Below are 26,805 nucleotides of genomic sequence, written 5' to 3'. Positions count from 1 at the left end.
GAGAGGCTCTGACAGGACGGGTCGAAGAGGGTCGCCTGGCCGGAGCCGGGCTACGGAGAATCCCGGGTGCCAGCACCAGAGCAGCGGCTCTCTGCACTAACTCGCCTCTCCTGGTGAGCCGTAACCCCTGTCGCAGAGCCCGGCAACTCTCAGCTGTCGCCCGCGGAGCCCCGAGGGACCCTCGCCTCACCTGTGCGTGCCGCGCCTGGAGCGCCCTGTCCAGCTGCAGAGATGAGCGAGGTGAGCGGCGCGCCCCCGGGGGTCTCGGCAGAGCTGCGGTGGGGAGGGGGCTGAGGCTCGGGATGCCAGGGAGGCGAGGGAGAGTGAGGCAGACCGTGGCCGCGAAGAACCCTCCAGGGGCGCACCACTGCCCTCCTAGGAAAGCTCCCACCTCCGGGCGCTGGGAACCGATTGGAAGACGGGGTGCTTTCAGTCTCCCTACTGTGAACGGTGCTTTTGGGGGTAACTGGAATCGGCTGTAGAGTCGGGAAGTGGGGATGCTGAGCTCTCGTCATCCCCTTGGGATACTGCCCCCTGCATCTGTCTGGCTCCCCTTACCCCCTCACTTCGCTTCTGTCCTCTCTCTCCTGGGGATGTAAGGCACTCACGTTCCTTACGTAGCATCTAACAAGAACTCCATCCCTGGCCCCTGGGGAGGGCCACTATGCCCCTTTTAGAAAGGTGGCATCCTGCCCTCCACTCATTCAGTCAGGAACGTTGGAGGGATCTTTTCGGGTATTTAGAAGCCCCTGCCAGCTCCTGGGGAAATTTCCCCTTCAAGAATAGACCTCCCTCTGCAGTGCTTGTTACGAACTAGGTCTTCTAGCAGGCTCTGTGGTGTTCATCGTGGCCAGACCCGGTCCATTAACCGATTTACTGTTTTCAAAGAACACTGTTCCTGGGGTGGGGGAGTAGGGGGCCAAAGCAGAGACTTTGGAAAGACATCTCCTATTGTCTATTTGTAGGCACAGTCTCATCTCCAGAAACAAGGATCAGCCTTCCCAAGTGAAGTCAGTCTGGTTACTGGCATCACACGCTTGCCCTCTGCAACCTCTTTCCTAGTACCCACGTCGTTGTGTTGAACCTAACTCCTCTGCTGTATGTCAGATATGTATGTAGGTCTGCAACTTACCTGTGATGTAGCCTTAGGCAAAGTACAAAACCTTTGTTTCATTTTTTATCTGTAAAATGGGGATAATATTGGTTGTTGTAATAATTAAATGAGATAATAATGCCAAATACTTCAAACAGGACCTGGCACTCAATCTATATTAGCTAGTATCTTACTGTTTTTTTCCTCCTCCATTAGAATATTACAGAAATTTAGCAGAAGAATTCCCAAAGACATTAGATTACTGAAGGAATAGGACCCTGGAGCCTAGGTTCCAGTTTAGATAGTAAAAATGAAGATCTCTACTGACTCCTACCAAAAGTTGTCACCCAGGGAGCTAATTAGTGCCAACTGCTGTGTTGTCTTGCTTGCCATGTTCACTAATTTTATCCTGGAAAATTCAGCTAGTCTGGGGGCTGCAGATGAACCAAAGTGATTTCCAGTCCCTCAGCTGGTTGTGACTCTGATGATGGCAGTCTTTCAGAAAGAAAAGAAAAAAACTCATCAACCTCCTCTTTCAGCTCTAATGTGGGAAGAGAGGTTCTCTTTGCCCTCTTTTCACTGAGGTCTAGGGTTCATACTACTCCTCCCACCCCGAGCATTTCTAAATCTGAAAGCTGTAATCCAAGCCATCCCCTGGGAGTTTGTGATCTGAAGGCTATGCCAACGTGAGGAATTGTGGTTAGCTTGTTTTTTCTGGGGAAAGTGCACAGCCCCTTTGTAGGACACACTACAGGGGCTGGCATTTAGGGTAGTATTTGGTGGAATGAGAAGCCTGTTTTGTGGCAAAGGAAACAATTTGGTGTTTGAGGGGTAAGTCAAGTCTGTGCCCTCCTGACTCAGCAACTGCATTTGGTTAGCCTTCATCAGGGTCTCGGTAGAATGATGAGAGAAGGATCCACGGATGGAGACTGTCAGTGTACCCAAGTATGCCCAGCCTCCTAGGCTATCAGTGTGAACTCGTTTTAACTAGCAATTTAGTCATAGAAGCTGTCTCCTAATACAGAGCTGAGCCTGGTCTCAGGGATGAGTACTTATAAAATCCAAGAGCAGCTGTCTCTGAATCAGGTCACAAAGGGGTCTCTGCTTCTCTAGGGGCTGCAACCCAGCCTGTTTTCTTCCTCTTGTAAAAGCTATGGTAAAAGGTGGAAGTGTTGCCCAGAGCTCTTAGGGAGACTCCAATCTGCTTCATTTCTCTCAGCCCAGCCCCATGGGGCTCCTCTTTCAGGCAGAAGAGCCCGGCCCAGGAAAGCCCTGTGTACCTTGAATCTTACGTAAGTTTCACCTCCCCCAACTGCTTATTTTCTTGCTTCAGAGAAACTGCATAAAATGAGGCAATTTGGGATGTCTTTAAGAGACTCCTAATTCAACTGAAGAACAAAACCAGGGAGGAGTCTCCAGACCTAGAACAACCAACAATGCAGGGGTTCTGGTGGGGCTGCTGGGGAGGATCTCTGACTCTGCCTTGCCTTTGTGGCTCTTTACTGTCACTCATTACTGCAGTAGAGCATTTCCCTGTAAGTGTGTGTGTGCGCGTTCGTGCACGAAGGAGCTGCAGGGACTCATCTCCAATTTGTCTGCATTCACAGCTGCAGGCAGGACTTGATTGCTGTGGATCACACTCTATCTCCTGTGGTTTAATAACTTTTCCCTAGTTTCAGTGACGGGTGGGAATGGGAGATGTGTTCAGTCCCTGAGGGCTCCTTCCTGTAATCCTTTTTCATACAGTGTAGCTGGCTGCTTAAAGCAGAATTGCAGGTTCTTTTGTAATCCTGTTGCATTTCTCATCTGCGAGGAGCCTAGCTGGGGGAATCCCTTGGTTCAGCAGTCATTCTGCTGAAATGGGAGTCATGGACCACTAGTGACAGTCTTCATGGTGTCTGTCCTGTGTTTTGGCTGGCAGGGACTGGGGCAGGGACAGATCAACTAGAAATCTCATTTAGGGGACAGCTTAAACCTGATGCTCCTTCATTATCCTGCTTGCTGTCTTCTTACCTAATGAGAATGGGATATCACACTTTGGAGATCCACACTCTCTTTCCTGTGCACATGTGTCTGCATCTGCCACCTTCTTAATAAGGGAAGTTCAGTCAGAATGATACTATTCTGTTGTCTCCTGTGAACCAGTTGTTAGGGAACCTGGTGTGGACTTGGAGGAGATCCAAGTTTATCTCTCTCATTGGTATGTTACTTTTATTATGGTTATATTGGATATACAAAATAGAAAATCTAGTCACTTACTGCTATTGAAATGCCTTCTACCGGCTGGGCGTGGTGGCTCACACCTGTAATCCCAGCACTTTGGGAGGCCAAGACGGGTGGATCATGAGGTCAGGAGATGGAGACCATCCTGGCTAACAAGGTGAAACCCCGTCTCTACTAAAAAAATACAAAAAATTAGCCGGGCGAGGTGGCGGGCGCCTGTAGTCCCAGCTACTTGGGAGGCTGAGGCAGGAGAATGGAGTGAACCCGGGAGGCGGAGCTTGCAGTGAGCCGAGATCACGCCACTGCACTCCAGCCTGGGCAACAGAGCGAGACTCCTTCTCAAAAAAAAAAAAAAAAAGAAAAAAGAAATGCCTTCTACCTCTGGAAACATCTGCTTTGGAGTGAGGAAAATGAGAACTTGCTCATCCCTTTCTTAGTCTCCCATTTACGTTGCTGGTTTTAGCTGCTTAGGCAGGAGCCTCTAGCTGATAGAAGTGGATGACTGTCATCCTGTAACTTGGAAATATGGATGATTTCTTCTCTCAACTACAGCTGTGATTTCTTAGCTCTTAGAATGTCATCTTTATAGGGTCAGGCAGCCGTAAGTAATATGGCTGAAGTCCAAATACACAAACTTGATGCGTCTTTCACCTCTGCCTATGGAGGCTCCTAACTGATGGAAGTGGTGGAGATAGAGTTGCAGGCAGAGAGGATGAAGAAAGATGAATAATTGTCTCTTCAAGGTGGTGGTTCTATGAATGCCTCCCTCTATTTTCTTTTTACTTTTCTATGTTTCTAAATTGTCTTTCACGAGTCTATTTTATCATAGAGAAAAATAAACTTAGTTCTGCAAAAAGTTCTTCAAAATAGAAAAATATATCTTTCACCAAGAAAACCTCAAATAAAATGTCAAAACATTTTAGTGATGCGATTTTAGATTTGTTAAGGAACACTGAAGATCATCTGGTCCAATATTCTCATTTTACAGGTGAGAAAACTGGGGCCCAAAACTTATCTAAGTTTATACTATACTAGAACCAAGACTAGGGCACAGTACTTCTGACTTCTCATTCCAAAAGAATATTCCATAGGACTCCTTTAACATTTTACTTCAGTAAATACAGAATTTTTTTTTTTTTTTTTGAGTTGGAGTCTTGCACTGTTGCCAGGGCTGGCTGGAGTGCAATGGTGCGATCTTGGCTCATTGCAACTTCTGCCTCCGGGGTTCATGCGATTCTCTTGCCTCAGCCTCCCAAGTAGCTGGGATTACAGGCACTTGCCACCACATCTGGCTAATTTTTTGTATTTTTAGTAGAGATGGGGTTTCACTATGTTGGCCAGACTGGTCTCGAACTCCTGATCTCAGGTGATCTGCCCACCTCAGCCTTCCAAAGTGCTGGGATTGCAGGGGTGAGCCACCGTACCTGGCCACAGAATTATTTAATTAGCATGCAATCCCTTAATATATTTCAAGTACTTTTTTTTTTTTTTAAACAGTGTCTTTTCACCCACCCAGGCTGGAGTACAGTGGCACGATCATGGCTCACTGCAGCTTCAAGCTCCTGGGCTTAAGCAATCTTCCCACCTCAGCATCCCTTGTAGCTGGGACCACAGGTACATGTCACCATGCCTAGTTAATTTTTTTTGTATTTTTTGTAGGGACAGGTTTCACCACATTGCCCATGCTGGTCTCAAACTCCTGAGCTCAAGCAATTCACCCATCTCAGCCTCCCAAAATGCTGAAATTACAGGCATGAGCTACCATGCTTGGCCTCAATACTTTCTTTCCTTTTTTTTTTGAGATGGAATCTCACTCTGCCACCCAGGTTGGAGCGCAGTGGCACCATTTTGGCTCACTGCAATCTCCACCTCCTGGCTTCAAGCGATTCTCCTGCCTCAGCTCCCGAGTAGCTGGGATTACAGGCATGTACCACCAGGCCCGGGTAATTTTTGTATTTTTTTTAGTAGAGATGACGTTTCACTATGTTGACCAGACTGGTCTCAAACTCCTGGCCTCAAGTGATCCACCTGTCTCGGCCTCCCAAAGTGCTGGCATTACAGACATGAGCCACCATGCCTAGCCCCAAGTACTTTCTATAAGAAATATAGGCTGGGCGCAGTGGCTCACGCCTATAATCCCAGCACTTTGGGAGGCTGAGGCGGGTGGATAATGAGGTCAGGAGTTCAAGACCAGCCTGGCCAACATGGTGAAACCCCGTCTCTACTAAAACTATAAAAATTAGCCAGGTGTGGTGGCAGCTGCCCATAATCCCAGCTATTTGGGAGGCTGAACCAGGAGAATTGCTTGAACCTGGGAGGCAGAAGTTGCAGTGAGCCGAGATAGCACCACTGTACTCCAGTCTGTCACATAGCAAGACTCCATCTAAAAAAAAAGAAATATAAGCAATGTGGCTGAGTGTGGTGGTTCACACCTGTAATCCCAACACTTTGGGAGGCTGAGGCAGGAGGACTGTTTGAGCTCAGGAGTTTGAGACCAGCCTGGGCAACATGATGGCACCACTACCCTCCAGCCTGGGCGATAGAGTGAGACCCTGTCTCTCACACACACAAAAAAGAAATATAAGCAGTGTGATCTAATAATGCTAAGCAAGAGGAGAGAGACAAGAGACCAACATTAGATAATATTTTATCAACAGGGTTCATTCTGGTAGAATACTAGTCAGGGCAGGTACTATCCATCCTTATGCAGGATGCCTAGTCACCTTAAAAGTGGGTGCAGAAAATGGGGTGGAGTAGGTAAGCTGATAGGAGTGAAGGAAGTAGGGAGCCTGAAGGCCCTCTTTTCATGAGTTCTTAATTTCGATGTTCATCATTGATTCCCGTAATTGCAGGAAAGCAGGTGTCTAAGTAAAATTGGTGCACCCGATGACCAAACAGCCTCTGGATATTCAGTCCTCTTTCGTTTGGCCGTTTGACTTCCAAGTTGGGAGTTCAAAGGCTTTGGAAAGAGAATGGTAAGGCCAGATGTGATGGCTCATACCTATTATCCCAGCACTTTGGAAGGCTGAGGTGGGAGGATTGCTTCAGCCCAGGAGTTTGAGACTAGCCCGGACAACATAGCAAGACCCTGTCTTTACAAAAAATGAAAAATTAGCTAGATATGGTAGTGTGCATCTGTAGTCCCAGCTACTTGGGAGGCTGAGGTGGGAGGATTGCTTGAGTCCAGGAGGTCAAGGCTGCAGTTAGCCATGATCGTGCCACTGCACTCCAGCTTAGGCAACAGAGCACGGCCCTGTCTCTGGGGCGGGGGGGAGAAAGAAGGGCAAGAAGATGGGGAAAGAAGAATGAGAAGAATGCATGAGGCTGGCAAGGTAAGTGATGAAATCTTACTGGGATTCAAGCATCCTGAGTGCATGATTTTCTAAATCCATACTCCAGACCTGCTGCTGAAAATGGCTTGACTCGGCTGGAATTATTTTAGTTACAAAAGTAAGCTGAATGAGAGCAGATCCAAAACCACTTTTTTTTTTTTTTTTAATTTGAGACAGAGTTTTGCTCTTGTTGCCCAGGCTGGAGTGCAGTGGCATGATCTCGGCTCACTGCAACCTCACCTCCCAGGTTCAAGCGATTTTCCTGTCTCAGCCTCCCAAGTAGCTGGGATTACAGGTGCCTGACACCACGTCTGGCTAATTTTTTTTGTATTTTTAGTAGAGACGGGGTTTTATCATGTTGGCCAGGCTGGTCTCAAACTCCTGACCTTAGGTGATCCACCTGCCTTGGCCTCCCAAAGTGCTGGGATTACGGGTGTCAGCCACTGCGCCCAGCCTCAAAACCACTTTTCTAAAAGATCTGCATCCCAGAAAGGTGCCCATAAACAAGTACCTAGAAATCTAGACCTTGTCACAGTGTCCTCACTGAAGCCTGATTTCTATTTCCCTCTAGGCTTATTCCTGAAGGCATGCCCAGTACCCCACCCAGGGAAAAAGGGTGCCATTTACCATTCTGTTGTCTTTGGTGCTGCCTCCCTCCCACACAAAGCCCTCCAGCTGAGTGTTTGCTTTGTAGGCTGCAGGGGGATTAATACGTTTATTTTGGGACATTAACCATGGGTGGGATGCACATTGAAGATTATAGTAATAAATGATGCTTTGGCACTACTCTCTCTCCCCCATTCCCTATACCCCAGTGTGGGGTGAAGGCACAGCTTTAAGCTGTGTGCAGAGCACCACAAATAACCACTCATTAAACTGTGGCAGCCCATGCTAGGGGGAACAGGCTGGGGCTGTTGACTCACTGCATATCATAAGCTGGCATGGCCAAGGAATTCTGCATCTGACTCCAGTTGGGGGTACTTCTATTCCAGGAAACGGGTGGGGTGGCTAAGAGGCGAGGATCAGACAACGGGGCTTGGGAGCTAGGGCTGTTTAGGTTCTAATTCTGTCTTAGGATGCATCTGAGATATAGGGTATTGGGGAAATAGTCTATATATTAAGAGAGGAATGTGTGTATGTAGAACCTGTAGTAAGGATTCCTAGTTCTTTTTCTGTTATCTTGAGGGTGACCTTGAGCAAGTCTTTCTGAAGCTGTTTAAGGACTGCAGCTGGTTGCTGCACTGAAAGAATTGAAACAGTTCCAACAGTGCTGCAAAAACAGCAGTCTAGGGTCTTCCAGGGGCACTAGAGGATCCCAGAAGCCTCTATAAGGTTTTTTAGCAGTTACCTTCATTTAACATTGGAGGAGAATATGTCAGAAGGGATAAAAGGGTCCCAGGGCTGGAGTGGGAGGGTGCAAAGCCTCTTTGTCACCACTTGGAAGCAGATCCACTAACTCCTGTCCCCCTTCACTTCCTGCACCTCTAGCAGGGAGCTTAGGAAGCCTAGGATTTATGTCAATACAAAGGCAAGGAAAGGGATTTTTTTTTTTTTTTTTTTTTTTTTTTTTGAGGCGGAGTCTCCCTCTGTCGCCCAGGCTGGAGTGCAGTGGCCGGATCTCAGCTCACTGCAAGCTCCGCCTCCCAGGTTTACGCCATTCTCCTGCCTCAGCCTCCCGAGTAGCTGGGACTACAGGCGCCTGCCACCTCGCCCGGCTAGATTTTTGTATTTTTTAGTAGAGACGGGGTTTCATCGTGTTAGCCAGGATGGTCTTGATCTCCTGACCTTGTGATCCGCCCATCTCGGCCTCCCAAAGTGCTGGGATTACAGGCTTGAGCCACCGCGCCCGGCCAAGGAAAGGGATTTTTAAAGGCTAGTATTTAGGATTTTTAGGATTCAGTCCCTTTTTAGGTTTTCTGCCTTGGACTGTAGGACAGGATTCTGAGTTCCTGTGCGTATTCATCTAAACTAAGTAATTCTGGCAGTAAGTACCAAAATGTGTTTATAATGTGTTTTTATTTACACAGCATCCAAACTATGTCATGCAAATACAGGTATAAGTAGTCTAGGTATGATGAGGTGATCCTTGCTCCTGTTTGTTGCTGCTGTTAACAGCCCATGATCTCTCTTTAAAGAGCCCAGTGGGCTGAGGAATATGGGGAAATCTAAGTAGTATCCTTTCCAGGGTTCTAACTCACTGCTTGGAGCAGAAGGGGCGACACTATCTTCCCTTTTCCGGTGACAATGGTTGCTGTGGCAACACTGTTAAAGATGAAAGCCACAAAGGAAGGAGGAAACACAGCCCAAGAAGGGAGCAGGGAATATTGGGCCTAGAGTTATAAGGTATCTGTTCCCCAGTAGTGGTAGCAGGAAAACAGCACCAAAGTTGCTACCATTTTGACTGTCTAGGTGCTTGCTACCACAGTACTATGTTTCATTTTTGTTTTTGTTTTGTTTTTGTTTTTTTAGACAGAGTCTGGCTCTGTCACCCAGGCTGGAGTGGAGTGCAGTGGCGCGATGTTGGCTCACCATGACCTCTGCCTCCCAGGTTCAAGCAATTCTCCCACCTCAGCCTCCTGAGTGACTGGGATTACAGGTGACCGCCACCATGCCCGGCTAATTTTTGTATTTTTAGTAGACACAGGGTTTCACCATGTTGGCCAGGCTGGTCTCAAACTCCTGACCTTAGGTCATCCCCCTGCCTTGGCCTCCCAAAGTGCTGGAAGTACAGGCGTGAGCCACCGCACCCGGCCAACAGTACTATCTGGTGAGGCAGGGAATAGACTTACACAATCATCTTCATGACACAAAAGTGGACGAAAGGACTCAATCAAGGAGATATAGTTTGTTTACTCCTGAGTGCTAATCTCCTTCTCCTTGTGGTGTATAACTTAAAACAAGAGATGTTTCAGGGTTCCCAGAGGTTTAGAGCCATTCTCAGCACTTCTGGGGGCAGACATTGGGAAGACAGGGAGACTGTGATTTCTAGGGCTTGTTTAGAGGAAAAAAAAAAAAAAAGAGCATTTATGAAACTCCTACAGTAGCAGAATAAGCCTCCAGGGCCCTTCGAGCAATCCCAGGTATTCTCTTCCTCTTTCAGTTCCACTTCGAGAAGAACTACTCTGTGGCAACTCCACTCTCTGACACTAGTATTTTAACCCTGCAGTAAATACCTCAGCATCTTGACCTAAACCTATTCTTATATTCAACCCCAGGGTATATTACTTTGGAATAATAACTATTTATTGCAATATGTGCTAGGTATTTTACATACATTTTCTCTGGTTCCTTTTACCTTTTTTTTTTCTTTTGGAGATGGAGTCTCACTCTTGTTGCCAGGAGTGCAATGGCGTGATCTCAGCTCATTGCAACCTCTGCCTCCTGGGTTCAAGCGATTCTCCTGCATCAGCCTCCCAAATAGCTGGGATTACAGGCATGCACCAACATGCCTGGCTAATTTTGTATTTTTAGTATAGACAGGGTTTCACCATGTTGGTCAGGCTGGTCTGAAACTCCTAGCCTCAAATGAGCCACCCGCCTTGGGCTCCCAAAGTGCTGGGATTTCAGGCGTGAGCCACTGTGCCCTGCCCTTTTACGTTTCAAGATAGATATTACCTCTCCCCTGCAGATGAGAGATCTGAGCACAGCAAAGCTAAGCAATTTACCCAATGTCACACAGCTAGGAATGACAGAGCTGAGATTTGAACAGATAGTCAATGCAGATCCAGGGTGTGAAACCAGATCTGTCTGACTAGTGTGCCACATTGCTGCTCCCAGGAATTTGAAGCCTAACAGAATTTTATTTTATTTTTTTCGTTTATCCTCATCCTCTATGTGACGATAAGGCCTAAGCAAATTTTAATTCACATAAATATCCATTAAGTACCTACTATTACAAGACACAGGTTGTAGTTATTGTAGGCTAGACACAAACAAATGGAAAACATGGACTGTGCTTCAAAGGAAATAAAATCTAGCAGGGTGCTGAGGGTAGGGAAGGGGAGGTAAGACATATTACCTGTACTACAGGTACAGGTAATATGAAATATACTTCATGAGAAGGTCTTTCCTTCATTCTCAGCTCCTTTTCAGGCACATATGTTAAAGTGAAGGAAAGCAGTAACCTGGCTTCTGAATCCCTTTTCTATAACCTCTGAACTGGCTACAGAATGGAGGCCCTCAACTGTCTGAAAGCAAATTTGATTTCAGAAACTTAGATGATGTTGCAAATAAAACAGAGAGCCCCCCTCATTTATTTAAAAAAGACTTAGTGTAAATCATGTGTAAAGGATCAAAAACAATCAATAGGAATTAATGACACAAAAAGGAGGCCGGCATAAGAGAACCATATGCCAAGGTCCTGAGGTGGGAAGGAACATAGTATGTTCCAAAGATGAGGTCACTGAGGTAATCAGAGGCTGAGTAATGTATAGCCTTTTAGGCCATATTAAGGATTTGGGGCTGAGTGTGGTGGCTTACACCTGTAATCCCAGCACTTTGGGAGGCTGAGGCAGGAATACTGCCTGAGCCCAGGAGTTTGAGACCAGCCTGGGCAACATGGCAAAAACCTATCTCTACAAAAAATACAAATATTAGCCGAGTGTAGTGGTGTGTGCCTGTGGTCCCAGCTACTCAGGAAGCTGAGGTGCGAGGATTGCTTGAGCCCAGGAGGCCAAGGCTGCAGTGAGCTGAGATTGTACCATTGCATTCCAGCCTGGGCAAGAGTAAGACCCTGTCTCAAAAAAATAGTAATAAAGGACTGGGCGTGGTGGCTCACACCTGTAACCCTAGCATTTTGGGAGGCCAAGGCGGGCAGATCACCTGAGGTCAGAAGTTCAAGACCAGCCTGGCCAACATGGTGAAACCCCATCTAAAAATACAAAAATTAGCCAGGCATGGTGGCACGTCCTGTAATCCCGGCTACTCGGGAGGCTGAGGCAGGAGAATTGCTTGAACTCAGGAGGCAGAGGCTGCAGTAAGCTGAGATCATGCCACTGCACTCCAGCCTGGGCAACAGAGAGAGACTCTGCCTCAAAAAATAAATAATAATAAAATAAAAATTAAAAAGAACTTCATCTTTTATCCCAAGAGCATCAGTAACCACTTGGGTTGTTACAGTTGCTCATGTCAGAGCCAACTGTGTTAGGGTGTGCAATGGTCTGAATGTTTGTGTACCCCCAAAATCCATATATTGAAATCCTAATCCCCAAGGTGATGATACTAAGTGAGGCCTTTGGGAGGTGATTAGGTCATGAGGACAGAGCCCTCATAAATGGGATTAGTACCCTTATAAAAGAGACCCCAGGCTAAAAAAAAAAAAAAAAAAAAAAAAGAGAGACCTCAAGCTAGGTGCAGTGGTTCATGCCTGTAATTCCAGCACATTGGGAGCCTGAGGCAGGCAGATCACAAGGTCAAGAGATTGAGACCATCCTGGCCAACATGGTGAAACCCCATCTCTACTAAAAATACAAAAAAATTAGCTGGGCATGGTGGCATGTGCCTGTAGTCCCTGCTACTTGGGCAGCTGAGGCAGGAGAATTGCTTGAACCCAGGAGGTGGAGGTCTCAGTGAGCTGAGATCACGCCACTGCACTCCAGTGATACAGCGAGACTCTGTCTCAAAAAAAAAAAAAGAAGAGAGACCCCAAAGAGGTCCCTCTCCTCTTTTACCATGTGAGGATATAGCAAAAGACGGCCATCTACAGATGGAAAGTGGACCTCACCAGTCATTGAATTCAGGTTGTTTCCAGTTTTTGGCAATTACAAGTAGAGTTGCTATAAATATTAATTTACAAATGTATGTGTGAACATAAGTTTTAATTTCTCTTGGATAAATAGGAATAGGATTGGTGGGTGGTATGGTAAATGTATGCTTAAGAAATTGCCAAAGTAGCTATACCATCTTGCATTCCCATCAACAACGTATGAGAGTTCCAGTTGCTCTATATCTTTGCCTCCACATGGTATCACCACTAAACAGAAAATTTTTAATAGACATGTGGTGATATCTCATTGTGGTTTTAATTTCCATTTCCCACTTGATGATGATGTTATATATCTTTTCATGTGCTTGTCATTCATGTATCTTCTTTGGTGAAATGTCTGTTCAAATATTATACCCATTTTAAAAAACTGTGTTTTTAATTATAGAGATTTAGAAGTTCTTTCAAAACTTGTTCTGGATGCAAGCCTTTTATCAGATATTTGATTTGCAAACATTTTCTTCTAGTCCGTAGTTTGTTTCTTTTATTTTCCCCCGCCCCCTGAGACAGAGTCTTGCTCTGTCTCCAGGCTGGAGTGTAGTGGCACAATCTTGGCTCATTGCAACCTCCGCCTCCAGGGTTCAAGCAATTCTCCTGCCTCAGCTTCCTGAGTAGCTGAGACTATAGGCACATGCCACCGCGCCCAGCTAATTTTTGTATTTTTAGTAGAGACTGGGTTTCACCTTGTTGACCTGGCTGGTCTCCAATGCCTGACCTTGTGATCAGCCTGCCTCAGTCTCCCAAAGTGCTGGGATGACAAGTGTGAGCCACTGTGCCTGATCTTCTTTTTTTCTTTTTTCTTTTTTGAGAGAAGCTCTCACTCTGTCACCCAGGCTGGAGTGCAGTGGCGTGATCATAGCTCACTGCAGCCTTGATCTCTGGGTTCTAGTGATGGGTCCTCCTACCTCAGCCTCCCAGGTAGCTGGGACTACAGGTGCATGCCACCACACTTGGCTAAATTTTTGTTTTTATTTTTAGTAGAGACAAAGTCTATGTTGCTCAGGATGTTCTCGAACTTTTGGCCTCAAGTGACCCGCCCTCCTCAGCTTCCCAAAATGATGGGGTTACAGGCGTGAGCCACCGTGCCCTGCCTAATTGTACATATTCATAGAGTTACATAGTGAGTGATGTTTTGATACATATAACATGTAGTGATCAGATCAGGGTAATCCCTAACCTTTTTTTTTTTTTAAGCAAATTCTTCTAGATCCTGATTTCTTTTTTTCTTTTTTAAAGCATTTCCCTAAACTTTTAACATTGGTATTCCTGGGCTGGGCACAGTGGCTCACGCCTGTAATCCCAGCACTTTGGGAAACCAAGGTGGGTGGATCACGAGGTCAGGAGTTCAAGACCAGCCTGGCCAACATGGTGAAACCCTGTCTCTACTAAAAATACAAAAATTAGCCAGGTGTGGTGGTGGGCGCCTGTAATCCCAGCTACTCTGGCGGCTGAGGCAGGAGAATTGCTTGAACTCTGGAGGTGGAGGTTGCAGTGAGCTGAGATCGCACCATTGTACTCCAGCCTGAGCAACAAAAGTGAAACTCCGTCTCAAAAAAAAAAACACAAAAGTTATTCCTCAATATTGACAATTCCTATTGTCCTAGACCTGCTTCTTTCCTCTCTGATGGTAGTTGGAAAAGAAATTCAGGTTGAGGGAGGCTTTTATTTTATTTATTTATTTTTTTAACTGACATCCTAAGTCATATATCTATTTGCTTCTTAAAGAGAGAGGGAAGCTTTATATATAAGAGAGTAAAGGGAACTGATTGTCAAGATTCCTGGGAGGAGAAGGGTGATGGGATCTAGAGCTCAGATGGAAGGACAAGACATCATCTGACAAATGCTCTGAGAAGAGGCGGATAGGCAAATGTGTGGTGTTTCTCTTTCCTGGAAGTGGGAGGAAATGAAAAGGGTAGGTACTCCTGGGGAAAGTATTAGGGAAAGGGAGAAGGTTACTATGTCATGTTCCTCTCTGCAATCTCAAAGCCTAAAGAAAAAAAGACCCTTAAGCCAACAAGACTCTTCTTCTTTTCTTTCTTCCCCATGGGAAGGGAGAATCTGCAACTTTGAGCTGCAGAGGAAACAAAAGAGTACTCATGGGGAATTGGCAGCATCATCAAGATGATGGAATGGAACATTGGTACACATCAGGCTCAGAAGCAAGGAGAAAAAGAAATATAGGAAAGTAGGTAAGGAAAGCAACTGAAACCTTCTAGGGAAAATAAATTAAGGAAAAGAATGAGTTGATGGGCCTCGCAGTTGCTAATTAGTGTTTGGTATCTATTGAGAAATGAGAAACATTTAATCCTGGCTGGGGAGGGTGCAGGTGCCTCACACCTGTAATTCCAGCACTTTAGGAGGCCAGGGCTGGAGTATTGCTTGAGTGTCTCAAACAAAAAAAACAAAACCCCAGAAATCCCATTCAGTCCTGTGTGGGCAGTGAGGCTGAACTGAACCAAGCTCCAAGCTCACTAGAAACTTGGAATAACAGGCTTGAATGACAGTGAGGGAGGCATTTGAAATAGAAGCCAGTAGAATGATCCTTCACATGGAATTCTCAGACTCTGAAGGGCTGGGTTCTGGCTCTGTGAGTAAAGAACACATATGTAAACTGTGGCTGTCCTCCGGGAGTCAGTCTCGTGTGTCAGGAGGCCCACTGAGCAAACATTAAGATGAAAACCAGAATCAGAGTGATTAGATCAATTAACAGAGCAGAAATGTGAGTGACAGGCATGGTCTGGGATCAGGTTGTCAAATATTAATAACATGTAAAATTGCCCCATAATGGCAGGCACGACTGGACCCTGTTCCCCAAGTTCCCTTTGGAGTATATGTGAAGATAGCATTGTATATGCATGCACATACATGCTCATGCTTTTGATTGGAGATTAAGAGATAGCATAGGATAATGATCAAGAGCATGGATTCTAGAGCCAGACTGCCTGGGTTCAAATCCTAGCTTTGTGGCTTGTTTGTTCTATGGCTTTGGGCAAGATAACTTCTCGACTTCAGTTTCCTTCTCTGTGAAATAGAAATAATAATTATACCTATTTTATAGGGCTGTTAAAATAATCATTCAACGTGTTAGTGTTTATAAAGTGCTTAGAAAAGTAGCTGGCACATAGTGTATTATATATGATTGTTCATAAAGTAAAGTGAAGAGACATTCTGAAATCCTTGATTTCTTCCAGTTCCCCCAGTTGGGTCCTATAAGGAGAAGGAAGGATTTGCTAAATCATTTCATTGTTGTTATTTCTGGTTGGAAAAGCTCAGTATCGAAAGGAGTAGAAGGCTAGGCACTCCAGCCTGGGTGACAAGAGCAAAACTCCGTCTCAAAAAAAAAAAAAAAAAAAGAGTAGAAGAGCACCTGAGAAGTTTGTGATCCATACCTGGCTAGAATGAGGAGCTGAGAAATGCTGACCTGTTACAGCTCTTGCAGTTCAGCCTCACTCCTCTGGAGGTATGAGTTTTTGTGAGAAACACTAGAGTACATGGTCTCTGGTTCACCCAGAGTGGACCTCCATGCCTCCTTTGTTTATGTGAAATATGGTTAGTCTGATGGCTTGCAGATGCATATACCAGAGGACCTTAATTCATCTAAAATTGCTGCATTTCTGGAAGATAAACAGGAGGGTTGAGGCAGAGATCAGGGACTAATAAAGGACTGAGCACCACATAGAGGGTGGGAGCAGACAACTTGTGATCTAACTTCCCCCACCCCTAACCTCAGCAAATCATAAACAACTAGATCCAGAAGAGCGTCTACAGTGGCTATTTTGACAACTGGCTAGAGAGAAAGAGAGAAGAGGGTCAGGAGGTAAAAGCTCCTGCAGCCCTTTCAGTGGAAGGTAAAAGGGAAATTTCAAGGGGCATTGTGAGTAATAGGAGTTTTCTTCTCCTTACAGCATCCTTTTCTGGTTTCCCAAGTAGAGACCCCCACTTTTAGATTATTATCTCTCATAAATGTAACCTAAATGGAGCTAGAAACCCCGGGGTGGGGGGACCAGATGGCAGCTAAGCCACTGCTCCATTCCAGAGCCAGAGATATCAGGAGAGACTTGGGAGGGAAGCAGCTGGCAGGGCAGAGGGAAGGTGGCAGCCTGTGTGGTTTAGTCCTGACACACATTCCTGCTTATTCTCAAGGTCTGCTGTTATGAGAAGGAATGTAGAGGAAACAGCCACCTAAGGGAAGATATTTAGAATCAGTCCAGATTTTCCTTCAAAGAGGAGGGGTTGGGGTGAGAGAAAAGATCTGATAGATTAAGGGAATAGGCTTAGAGTCAGACAGAGGGATAATGGCTAAATCATGGATCAGAGTCCGCGATTTACTGGGAAAAGAGAGCATAGGATTTGAAGTCAGAGATCATGAGACTATAGAACTTGCTTCTTAACCTATGACCCTCTTGTCTGGACAGTTGCTGTTATCCTATTAACTGCATACTCCATCTAGGTCATACTTTTTTTTTTGAGACAGAGTCTTGCTCTGTCACCCAGGCTGGAGTGCAGTGGTGTGATCTCAACTCATTGCAACCTCCACCTCCCTGGTTCAAGCAATTCTCCTGCCCCAGCCTCCCCGGTAGCTGGGATTACATTTGCCTGCCATCACGCCCAGCTAATTTTGTGTTTTTAGTAGAGATGGGGTTTCGCCATGTTGGCCATACTGGTCTCGAACTCCTGACCTCAAAGGATCTGCCTGCTTTGGCCTCCCAAAGTGCTGGGATTACAGGCGTGAGCCATTGCGCCCGGCCGGGTCATACTTTTACAGTGTGGACAAACCTCTTGTGATGACAATATTCCTGTGGAAGGTGTCACCTCAGTAACTATTGGGACATTTTATCGATTATGTGCAAAATTAAGAATAGAAAAACATTTGACCACAGGGGTATTATGGGGAGAGAAAGAGTAACAACTGGGCCAGTCTCCTAAGTCTCAGAACAGTCCTTCCTGTCATGAAATCTTTCTTTTGGTCAAAGGGGAACAAGTAGGAATTCCATAGGGTTTCAGGAACACCTTTATATATGTTCTTCCAGATTTTAAAATGAAAATGTATATGGGCCTGGCACGGTGGCTTGTGCGTGTAAACCCAGCTCTTTGAGAGATTGAGACAGGAGGATTGCTTGAGTTCAGGAGTTTGAAACCAGCCTGGGAAACATAGTAAGACCCAGTCTCTACAAAAAAATACAAAAATTACCCAGCTGTAATGGTGTGCCTGTAGTCCCAGCTACCTGCAAGGCTGAGGTGGGAGGATCGCTGGAGCCTGGGAGATCAAGGCTGCAGTGAGACATGATTGTGCCGCTGCACTCCAGCCTGGGTGACAAAGCAAGACTAATCTCTTAAAAAAAAAAGGAAAATCTGTGTGTATATATATTTTATATATATATACACACACACATATGTATCTTACACAAAATTTGGACCATAACCGAGTTTGAAAAACTTGCCCATGTCAAATACAATATCGCATTAGCATTTTAAATAATTTTTTTTCTAAATTATGATTTTCTTTCCCCGTAATGTTTTATTGGAACCATTTACCAGAATTGAAAGAATAGTTCAAGCCAGGTGCAGTGGCATTGAACCTATTATCTGAGCTATTTAGGAGGCTGAGGAGGAAGAATTGCTTGAGTCCACCAATTTGAGATCAGCCCGGGCAGCATAGTGAGACCCCATCTTTTTTTTTTTTTTTTTTGAGACGGAGTCTTGCTCTGTCGCCCAGGCTGGAGTGTAGTGGCCGGATCTCAGCTCACTGCAAGCTCCGCCTCCCAGGTTCGGGCCATTCTCCTGTCTCAGCCTCCTGAGTAGCTGGGACTACAGGCGCCTGCCACCTCGCCCGGCTAGTTTTTTGTATTTTTTAGTAGAGACGGGGTTTCACCGTGTTAGCCAGGATGGTCTCGATCTCCTGACCTAGTGATCCACCCGTCTCGGCCTCCCAAAGTGCTGGGATTACAGGCTTGAGCCACCGCGCCCGGCCTGAGACCCCATCTTGAACAAACAAATAATTAGAGCTAATAAATGATTTCAGCAAAGTTGTTAGATATAAGATCAATATCTAAAAATCAATGGTGTCTCTAAACACTATCAATGAAAAGTCCAAAAAAGGAAATTAAAGCAATTCCTGAAGGAAAGAAAAAATAGTTAAATATATACCCATATGTCTTCCACTTAGATTCAGTAATTGTTAACATATTAGCATATTTGTGTCAGCATGTGACAATATTTGGTCTTATGGAGACAGTACAGCCTGTTAGCTAGGAGTATGGAGTCGGTCTACCTGCGCTCCAAAGCCAGGTTCACTGTTTCCTATTGTGTGATTTGACTTGGGCAAGTTCCTCAACATCTTTCTAAGCCTGTTTTCCTCAACTATAACATAGGGTGCCATCTTAGAGATTTCAGAGGATTAAATGGGATAATGTTTGATATATAATAAACAATAAATATTATTTGGTTTTTTTTTTTTTTTTTTTTTTTTTGAGACGGAGTCTCGCTCTGTCACCCAGGCTGGAGTGCAGTGGCCAGATCTCAGCTCACTGCAAGCTCCGCCTCCCGGGTTTACGCCATTCTCCTGCCTCAGCCTCCCGAGTAGCTGGGACTACAGGCGCCTGCCACCTCGCCCGGCTAAGTTTTTGTATTTTTAGTAGAGACGGGGTTTCACTGTGTTAGCCAGGATGGTCTCGATCTCCTGACCTCGTGATCCGCCCGTCTCGGCCTCCCAAAGTGCTGGGATTACAGGCTTGAGCCACCGCGCCCGGCCATTATTTGGGTTTTTATCTCCTCTAAAATCACTTAGCCTGGAAGATAGGAACAGTATCTTGATTGGGTTCACCTTAAATTCATGGCCATTAACCCCCAGTGTGCCCTTTGTGCTATCTGGTAATCCTGCTACATCTTCAGGGTCTAGTTGTGTTGCCTAGATTGGTCTTAGACCCCTGGGCTTAAGTGATCCTCCTGCCTCATCCTATATCTCACCAGCTCACTCACTCTCCTTCTTAGATAATCCTTTGACTCATTCTCCTCTTCCCTCAAACATTTAATACTTCCTGTGCCTTCTTCACTCTCAGCTGACAACTGTCTTTTGTGTTTCATTAAGACAATGGAAACAATCAGAAGAAAACTTTTATACATTTCTACATCTGCCACCTTTCCTGTTTCTATGCCTGCATTCCTATATTGTAGATAAACTGTCTGTATTCCTATCAAAGGGCAACCCCTCCACTTATGCACCAGATCTATTTTCTCTTGCCTATTTAAGACATCACTCTGGTAATTATCCCCTCTCCTGTATCATCAGTTTTTTTTCTTCCTTACTAAATCATTTCCATCAGCATTTAAAATCCTCCATCTTACCAAGCCTTCTCATAACCCAACATTCATCTCCAACTAACTTCCAAGTCCTCTGCCACCCTTTAAAGAAAGGATCTTTGATAGAGCTCTCTGTACTGAAAAATATACAGGCAGATCCAATTTATTTTACCATGAAACTTGTCTCAAGTCTTAATACTTCCTATTATCTCCATCACTACCACCCCCCGGGCCTCATCATCTTGCTTGTACCACTGTGAGACCCTCTTAATTGTTTCCCCTGGTTTCTCTCTTGCCCCTCTATTTTTTCTTTCTTTCTCTTTCTTTCTCTCTTTCTCTCTGTTTCTCTCTTTCTTTTTTTTTTTTTGAGACGGAATCTCACTCTGTCGCACAGGCTGGAGTGCAGTGGCTCGGTCTCAGCTCACCGCAGGCTCCGCATCCTGGGTTCACACCATTCTCCTGCCTCAGCCTCCCGAGTAGCTGGGAATACAGGCACCTGCCACCACACTCAGCTAATTTTTTGTATTTTTAGTAGAGACGGGGTTTCACCATGTTAACCAAGATGATCTTGATCTCCTGACTTCATGATCCACCCGCCTTGGCGTCCCAAAGTGCTGGGATTACAGGCGTGAGCCACCGCGCCGGCCTATTTCTTTCTTTTTATAGAGATGGGGTCTCGCTATGTTGCCTGGACTGGTCATGAACTCCTGGGCTCAAGTGATCCTCCCATCTCAGCCTCCCAAAGTGCTGGGATTATAGGCATGAGCCACTACACCCAGCCAGTAGTCTTTTTTTCTACCCATCTGTCAGAATAATCCTTTAAAAACATGACAGACCATGTTTTCCTCTGCCCCCAAACCTGTAATGTCTTTTCATCAGCTCAGAAAAAAATCTAAATTCTTTGTCTTGTTCCAAAGACACATATTCTGGCCATCTACCTAACCTCATTTCTTATATTTTCTCCCTTACATAGCTCCAGCCATGATGATCTCTCTTTCTCTTTACTCTTCCCCTTCCCATTCCCTCACCCTTGTTGCTTAGGCTGGAGTGCAGTGGCACGATCTCAGCTCACCACAACCTCCACCTTCCAGGCTCGAGTGATCCTTCCATCTCAGCCTCCTGAGTAGCTGGGACCACAAGTGCATGCCACCAAGCTTGGTTAATTTCTATAGTTTTTATAGAGATTGTGTTTCACCATGTTGCCCAGGCTGGTTTCGAACTCCTGGACTCAAGCAATCCACCCATCTTGGCCTCCCAAAGTGCTGAGATTACAGGCATGAGCCACTGCATCTGGCCCGTGATGATTTTTTTACTCTTCCTTGAACATAACAGGCACAAACTTGCTTCAGGACCTTCTACTTGATCTTTCATCTGCCCAGAGGATCTTTTCCCACACATTCACATAGCTTGTTCTTACATTGTCATTAAAGCCTCTACTCAAATGTCAGTCTTCAGAGAGACTTCCCTAGACTACTCTGCTTTATTTTCTTTCATGGCATTTGTCACTAACTGATGTATTTGTTGAATAAGTGCAGGGACTTTCTTTTGCTTACTGCTGTATGCCCAACGCCTATAACAATACTTGCCATGTGATTAGGCACTGACGTATTTGTTGAATGAATCTTTTGCTTCTTTTATACCTCTTTAGTTTATAAAACAGTGTTGAACACAAGTAAGTGCTTGATAAGTATTTATTAAAGTGAGATGGAAACAGCATAATCTACAGAATATAAATTGGATTCTATCAGTTTCTTAAAGCAAAACCCTTACCTCTGGCAGTCATTCAACAAAGGTTTGCATCTGTAAAATAGGGGATGATAATAAATACTCCACTAAGCTGTTTCAAGAATTAGATGAGAAAACATTTATGAAAGCACCCAGTTTTTGTATTTTGTTAAATATAAAGTACTTAAAATTGTGAAGTGAATAAACAGACTCCAAAGGTACCAAGTGCAAGAGTGGCTCTGTCTCCAGATGAACCATACCTTGAGACTGATGAATGTCCAGATGAAGTAGCCTTATTAATATAATTTTGAGGAAGGGGAATTACTATTTTTTTAGAGAGCTAGGGTCTTGCTTTGTCTTGCCAGGCTGGCCTTGAACTCCTGGGCTCAAGGGATCCTCCCAAATAGCTGAGACTACAGGTTTATGCCATTGTACCTGGCCTTACTATTACGTTTAACTCTCCATCTGAGCAGGGAACCTGGAAAAAAGCATACATATCAGCTGATTATTCTCACTTCAAATTCATGACCTCCTGCCTTATGAGGGGCCTGAATGTCTCTAGCAATCCTATCACTGTTCCTTAGTCCATTTACTCTCCTACTTGCCTAGGTGAGTATTTCTCCCTTCCTTTCTTTAATACGTCTTCCCTCCTCCTCTTGGATGATGACCTTGTTAAATATTTTACTTCAAAAAAATAGAAGCAATTAGGTCTCCCTCCAAATGTTCCCTCTGCTTTCGCCTGGGCCTGTAAACTCTGCCTTCCCTCCAGTTCCTGTGGGTATCCTAGTCTAGCTCTTATTCAAGGCCAGCCCTCTATTGATGCACTAGATCTCACCCCCTCTCTCCTATTCCAGTAATGATCCTCTTTCTCTCCTACAGTTTTTCCTTGTCTACTGGATCGTTTCCATAAGAACACAAGCATTCTGTAATTTCTGTCATTTTAAATAAAATCTTCTTGTGACCTCATATCTGCCAGAAGTTATACCCCCATCCCCATTTTTGGAATTCCTTCTATATTTGCTGCTGCAATTCCTCTCTTCCTTTTCCCTTTTGAGCCCATTACAATCATTCCCTCCCCTTTCTCCCCTCCTTCATGGAAAATTCTCTTATCAGTGTCACCAGTGATCTCCCCATAGCAAAACTCAAATGGTCAATCCAGTTCTCATCGTACTTGACTTACCTGCAGAATTAGACACAGTCATTCTCTACTCCCTGAAATATTTTCTTCACATGGCTTCCACATTACTGTAATCTCTTGGCTTTTCTCCTACCTGGCTTCTTCTCCATCCTGTTGATTTTTCTTAATTTCTACAATTCTAATCACTGGGATACCTCAGGATTTTATCCTCTTCTGTATCTGAACTCACTTTCTTGGCGATCCCATTCAGTCTCACAGCTTTAAATGCTATCCATATATCAATAGCTCCCTAATTTATATCTGTAGTCCAGGTCCTTCTCTTTAACTCATCTTGAATATTCAACTGGTAATAAAAGCATCTTCTCTTGGATGATTAATAGCCATCTCAAATTTGTTAAAAAATAAGCGCCTTATCCTCCCCCTAAAACCTCCTCTCCCTGTTTCCTACATCTCAGGAAATGGCAGCTGTATTTTTTTCAGATCATCAGGCCAAAAAAATTTGGAATTGTCCTTGACCCATCTCTTTCTCACAATGCTGTTTATCAAATCAACAAATCATATTGGTCATAGCTGGATAATATTCCCAGAATCCAACCATTTACCATCTTCATCGCCACCATGCTGAATCAAGCTACCATCGTCTCTTGCTTGGTTTTCTGCAATAACCTCTTAACAGATTTTTCTGCCTCCTTTCTCATTTCCCTTTTATGCAAATCAGAGGTCTCTGGTGACTTCTCATCTCACTTGTAGTAACAGTCAAACTCCTTAAAAAGACTTCTAAAGCCCTACATAATCTGCTTCCACCCCCAGTTAACTCTGTTCTCATCTCCATTAATCTTTCCTCTTTCCTCTCTCCACTCCAACTACACTGGTCTGCTATTCCTCAAACAGGCTAGTCACACTTCCAACCCAGAGCCCTTGAAAACTCCTGCCAGATATCTATGAGCCTTACTTCCTCATCTCCTTCAGCTCTTTGGTCAAATGCAACTTTTCGGAGAGGCTTTTCCTGACTACTCTATCTAAAACTGTATTCCTCCATTTCCACCCTAGTACTTACTACCTCCTTCCCTGCCTTTTCTCCATAGCACTTATCATCACAGTAGTCATTTTATGTGCTTTATTTGTCTCTATATACACTGGAATGTAAGCTCCATGAGGGCAGAATTTCTTTGTCTGTTTTGTCCTCTACATTTTCTAGCATCAATAAATCTTTGTTGAATGAATTTGGTAACTTTTCCTCTGGTCTCTGATCTCAAGACTCGCTTCCTCAAAAGACTAAGGAAATGCAGCTGGTGATAGGAGGGCTTAAGAGTATATAAGAGGTCTGAGGTGATGGTGCCTTCAAATTACTTCCATGAATATCTAATATTCTGATATTCTAATATTTTTTCCAGCTTAATACCAAAACGTCCCCAGCAACCAACCAGGCAGCTGGCCCAGAGGAAAAAGGTGAGTGGGGTTGGGCTAGGCAGTTTGTAGAGCAAGTGACTACAGAGACATGAAGACAAGTAGAGTGAGTCTGGAATTTCCTAAAGTCAGACGTGAAAGGAATAAGAATGTGGATAAGTGAAACAAAGGACTAGGTTAGAACTATAGTACTATATCTATAGGCTTCCTTCTATTTTTCATAGGAAGTAAACCTATCAGTATTTACTCCTTGATTTTAGAAACTGGGTCTGGAGTGTTGGGGGAGAGAGGTACAAGATAAGAAGAAATTCATCAAAAGTCCCAGCATTATCCCCATCAGAAATTGAGGGAAAGCTGAGGAAAGTGAGTGTGCATTGGAACTTGAACTGTAGGATTTATGAATAAGTGATGAAAGAAGACATTTGTTGTTTGGTCCAAGAATAGCAGAGCTCCCCTAAGTAACTATAGCTAATTCCCAGCCTTAGTACCTTGACTCAGACTTCTAGGGGAATTATCAGGCATTCATAAGCCTAGCAAAAATTGGGGGACCCCAGAGTCTGGCACAAGGTGGACCTTACCCACTGTATTGGGGGCCTGGAGAAAGGGTCTGGAGCAGGTCAGATTAACTCATTAATGAGTCTCCCAACTATCTGCAGGAAAAGCTGGCAATGTCAAGAAGGCGGAGGAGGAGGAGGAGATTGACATTGATCTGACAGCACCCGAAACAGAGAAGGCTGCCCTTGCTATTCAGGGCAAGTTCCGGCGATTTCAGAAAAGGAAAAAGGATCCCAGCTCCTGAATGGCCAGACTTGCCCTTCACCTTCACCCTGGTCCCTTCTCTCCCCTTCTCCACACCCATGTATCTTTATCCCTTGTCCCTCTAGCCTTTCCTTGAGGCAAGTTCAACTCTTATATATTCTTGTATCTGGCCCCCTCAAGCCATTACAGAAGTAGAGGCACAAGAGAGATGGAGAAGATGAAGACTTCAATCAGCAGTCACTTGTCTAAGGGTGGAACAATTTCTTCTTGGGATAAGGTTCTTTGATCAGTAGCTATGCCTGCCCTGTAGGGTTGAACAGAGGCTTCGAGGCTGAGAGGTCTCCCCAAAGAACAATGTGGGAAGGAGGGAAAGGCCTTCAGAGTAGGGTGCCTGAGGGTGGGACATATGCACTGTTCTGCTAGTTACAGCATTCACACTTTAGGTAACATTTTTTTTTCCCCTTCAGATCCTTCTGCACCAACTCCAACTTCCCCTCCCGGGATCTAAGCCACAGTGGGGACTGGAGCCTCCCTTTCCCCCTAGCAGACCTAAATCAATCAGTTTATCACAATAGTGCATGCTGAGTAGATTAGTTCCAAGGAAGGGAGACTGGAATGGTGGTGTCAAGGAAAAGCCTCCCTCATCATCTAGTCTAGGACCATAACGGGCAGAAGCAGAAGAGGTTCCAGGGTCACAGGCAGGGGAATGAGAAGTACGGCATATATAGGGAGGAAAGAAAAGTGAAGAAGGGGGAAATCTCTGAAGCCACACGTTACTGCTGGGAAAAGGGTACTACATGAAGGATTGTTGGGGCTTTGCTAACCTGCTCACCTCTTACCCCCCAAGTCTAGCCATCCCCAGAAGCCATACAAACCAAGTGACTCCTGTAGTTCCCATTTGCCCCACTATGGAGTCAGGGGAAAAGTGGAATAGCCACTCCATGTGATTTTAGCATGTTTAATAATTTTAACAATAAATCACCCCACAAATGGGGTCATTTAACCTCTACTAATGTTTTTTCTTGGGAGGAACGTGATTATAAGCCTGAGCTGGCCTCAGGGAGTGGGGTGGAGGAGCAACTGTGTTGATTGCCTGGTGACACAAGAAACTAACACTGCCTGAGCAATTTTCAGACTGAAGCCAACCCTCCCTTTCCCCACCCCTACCAACCTTGCCTTCACCTTGATTTGCCACCCACATTGTCTCTGTGCTGCTGTCACCGCCCCCAGGGTGCACCTGCAAGAGTGCTCATTTTCCCTTTCTCCTTCCAGCCAAGAGCGTGCCGGGTACACATCCCTCTGAAACAAACCCCTCTGAAAACAAACCTTGCTCCGGATTCCCAAATGACCTATCCTAGATTTCCTTCTTGCTTTGTCTTCCTCCCACATTCTCCCCTCCCCTCCCTCTTGTTTATCAAATGGAAGGGAAGGAAAAGACTCTGGTCACTAGAGAGCACCACTGTTACACTAAAATTTTAATCCACTAATTACATAAAATTATGGCTTTCAAGTAGCTTAAATTGCTGAGAAATTACCTCTATATGCTAAAACCAGAAGTCAAACGTTTAAAGATTGAGCAAAGAATGATCTGGTTTTATGTTTGTTTGTTTGTTTTTGAGATGGAGTTTTGCTCTTGTTGCCCAGGCTGGAATTCTATGGTGTGGTCTGGGCTCACCGCAACCTCTGTCTCCCAGGTTCATGCAATTCTCCTGCCTCAGCCTCCTGAGTAGCTGGGATTACAGGCATGCACCACTATGCCTGGCTAGTTTTCTATTTTTAGTAGAGATTAGGTTTCTCCATGTTGGTCAGGCTGGTCTCGAACTCCCAACCTCAGGTGATCCGCCTGCCTCTGCCTCCCAAAGTGGTAGGGTTACAGGCGTGAGCCACCACGCCTGGCCTTTTTTCCTTTTCAATTGTTTTTGTTGTGGTAAAATGCACATAAAATTTTTCATCTTAACCATTTTTAAGTGTACAGTTTAGTGGCATCAAATATGTTCAGTAATACTGTGTAACTATCATCGCTATGCATCTCTGTAACTCTTTCCATCTTGTAAAACTGAAACTCTAC

The 26,805-nt window shown here is 44.9% G+C and overlaps 1 protein-coding gene across 1 annotated transcript; it reads left to right on the top strand.

Annotated features, from left to right (window-relative positions):
* Positions 1–25,744, top strand: PCP4L1 (Purkinje cell protein 4 like 1). Its single transcript, XM_001118024.5, has 3 exons — positions 1–240; positions 23,966–24,020; positions 24,635–25,744. The coding sequence occupies exons 1-3, from the start codon at positions 232–234 to the stop codon at positions 24,775–24,777; spliced, it is 207 nt and encodes a 68-aa protein (XP_001118024.3). The 5' UTR covers positions 1–231; the 3' UTR covers positions 24,778–25,744.
* Positions 25,745–26,805: the final 1,061 nt, after the last annotated feature.

This window comes from Macaca mulatta, chromosome 1, assembly GCF_049350105.2.
Source record: "Macaca mulatta isolate MMU2019108-1 chromosome 1, T2T-MMU8v2.0, whole genome shotgun sequence".
Lineage (NCBI taxonomy): Eukaryota > Metazoa > Chordata > Mammalia > Primates > Cercopithecidae > Macaca > Macaca mulatta.
Note: the sequence above shows the minus strand (reverse complement) of the source record. Positions and strands in the feature narration are given on the sequence as shown.

What these genes read in the sequence shown, in the direction of transcription:
- PCP4L1 (XM_001118024.5), top strand. An exon ending in AGCTGGCCCAGAGGAAAAAG is followed by an intron (nt 24,021 to 24,634) that starts GTGAGTGGGGTT and finishes AACTATCTGCAG; the next exon opens with GAAAAGCTGGCAATGTCAAG.